This window comes from Propithecus coquereli, unplaced genomic scaffold, assembly GCF_000956105.1.
Source record: "Propithecus coquereli isolate 6110/MARCELLA unplaced genomic scaffold, Pcoq_1.0 Scaffold180, whole genome shotgun sequence".
Classification (NCBI taxonomy): Eukaryota; Metazoa; Chordata; class Mammalia; order Primates; family Indriidae; genus Propithecus; species Propithecus coquereli.
The window spans coordinates 122,154-123,861 of record NW_012142746.1 but is presented as its reverse complement, the minus strand read 5'-3'; the positions used below and the strand labels follow the sequence as shown (position 1 = coordinate 123,861).

Sequence of the window (1,708 nt, the reverse complement as noted above, 5' to 3'; positions counted from 1 at the left end):
GAGCTCTTTAAATGTGAGACCCATGAATTATGAATTGTTGTGTCGCCTTTCATCCTCTGTTCTTCTCACAGTCCCCGGCTGGTTCCCAGATAATGTTAGTCAAGTGATTGAAGCTTCCTGGAGTGGATTCTAGGTGGATCTAGGCTGGGCTTTGCAGGCTGGGTGGGCTTTGGTGAAGCAGAGGGGGCAGAAAGGAGGCATAGTAGGAAGATACCATCGGGGCGTGTGTGCTTCTTGAGACAGTCCCCTGTGCACGGGTGTAGTTCACCACGAAAGAGCTAACCGAGACGCAGCTGCCGTGCTAGCGCTGGTACGAGCCTACGCAGAGCTGGATGCAAGGTCCAGCGTGAGGGTGACGGGAGTGTGGGGGAGAACAGGGCATCCTGAGCCTTTGCTCTTGTTCCCATGGTGATGTGCTCAGCATGAAGGGCCTGGGGTGAGGGAGGTGGCACTGGGGCTCGGGAGAAAGGCAGGAGAACCAGGGCGTGTGGAATGGGGTGCCAGCCTAGGCCCCAGTTGAAAGGGTCCGGAAGGGAAGATACTGCATTCTGTAGCCCGTCTGGGCGCTGGTGGACTTTGGGTAATGGCCTGCTTGAGTCATGGCCAAGAGGCAGATGATGAAACTGGACATAGTCTGAGTCCTTCCCAGCTCTGCTTCCTCTAACCAGTGTGGGTGTCCCTCCCTGTCCAGGTGATGGTGTGGATCCACGGAGGTGGTCTCATGATGGGCGGGGCCTCAACCTATGATGGCCTGGCCCTCTCTGCCGATGAAAACGTGGTGGTGGTGACCATTCAGTACCGTCTGGGCATCTGGGGATTCTTCAGGTAAGTTTCTGGGCTCTCCTCCCTGCTCTCTGGTCCCAAAGTGAGGGTACTAGGACCCAGCGCTGGTCATGCCAGCCCTCAGGGGACCTTTGCTAAGTTCCTTATAAAAGGCATCCCAGTCTCCTCAGGATCGGACCCCCCTTACCTTCTCATGACCCAGCCACGCTTGTTCACTTGCTCCTGAGCTTTTGCATGTGTTCTTCCCTCTGCCTGGAATGCCTTCTCTACCCGGCAAACTCCTATTCATCCTGCAAGGCCCAGCGCACATGTTGCCGCCTCTGACGTACTCATCTCCTTTTCACCTGTGCTGCCCTAGCACGTTCCGCATTCCTCTGTCCAGCCATTAGATGCAGCGCAGCGGTGAAAGGTTCACTCATCTTCCTTCTCTTGGGAAAGGAAAGGAGGGGCAGGCCCACGGAGGGACCTGGGTGAAGGCTTGTGGGGGAAGGAGGGTGGCTGCAGATGGGAGGTTGTCGGAGCCTCTGAGCCCAGTGAGCCACCCTCCCTGGAGGAGTGTCAGGGTCCACTTACTCCATATCCTGCTTAAAATATGGCACATTCAGCACCCAAGGCTGCAGGCTTCTCTGGGGGGACAGGGAGCAGGATTATTGTCAAAGCCACTCACTTGGTCACTCTGCGACTTTTGTGCTGCGGCTCATGCACACAGCAGCCAGAGAGATCAGATCACGCGTAGATTGAGTCCTGTGATTCCTCTGCACAAACCTGCAGGGGCTTCCCACGTGACCTGGGATGACAGGCAACGTGCTTCCCCAGGCCCACAGGGCCCTCTCCAGCTGCACCTCCTACGTGCCCACAGTGCTCACTGGGCCCCAGGGCCTTTTCACTTGCTCTTTCTTCTGCCTGGAATTGTCTTCTTTGAATA

At 56.6% G+C, this 1,708-nt stretch overlaps 1 protein-coding gene across 1 annotated transcript in view; it reads left to right on the top strand.

The window, feature by feature from the left end:
- Positions 1-1,708, top strand: part of LOC105808845 (liver carboxylesterase 1-like) — a 61,853-nt gene that overhangs the window by 36,245 nt on the left and 23,900 nt on the right. Inside the window, exon 5 of the mRNA XM_012642604.1 lies at positions 692-825. Coding sequence (XP_012498058.1) covers positions 692-825 — 134 coding nt within the window. The remainder of the gene's footprint in view (positions 1-691; positions 826-1,708) is intronic.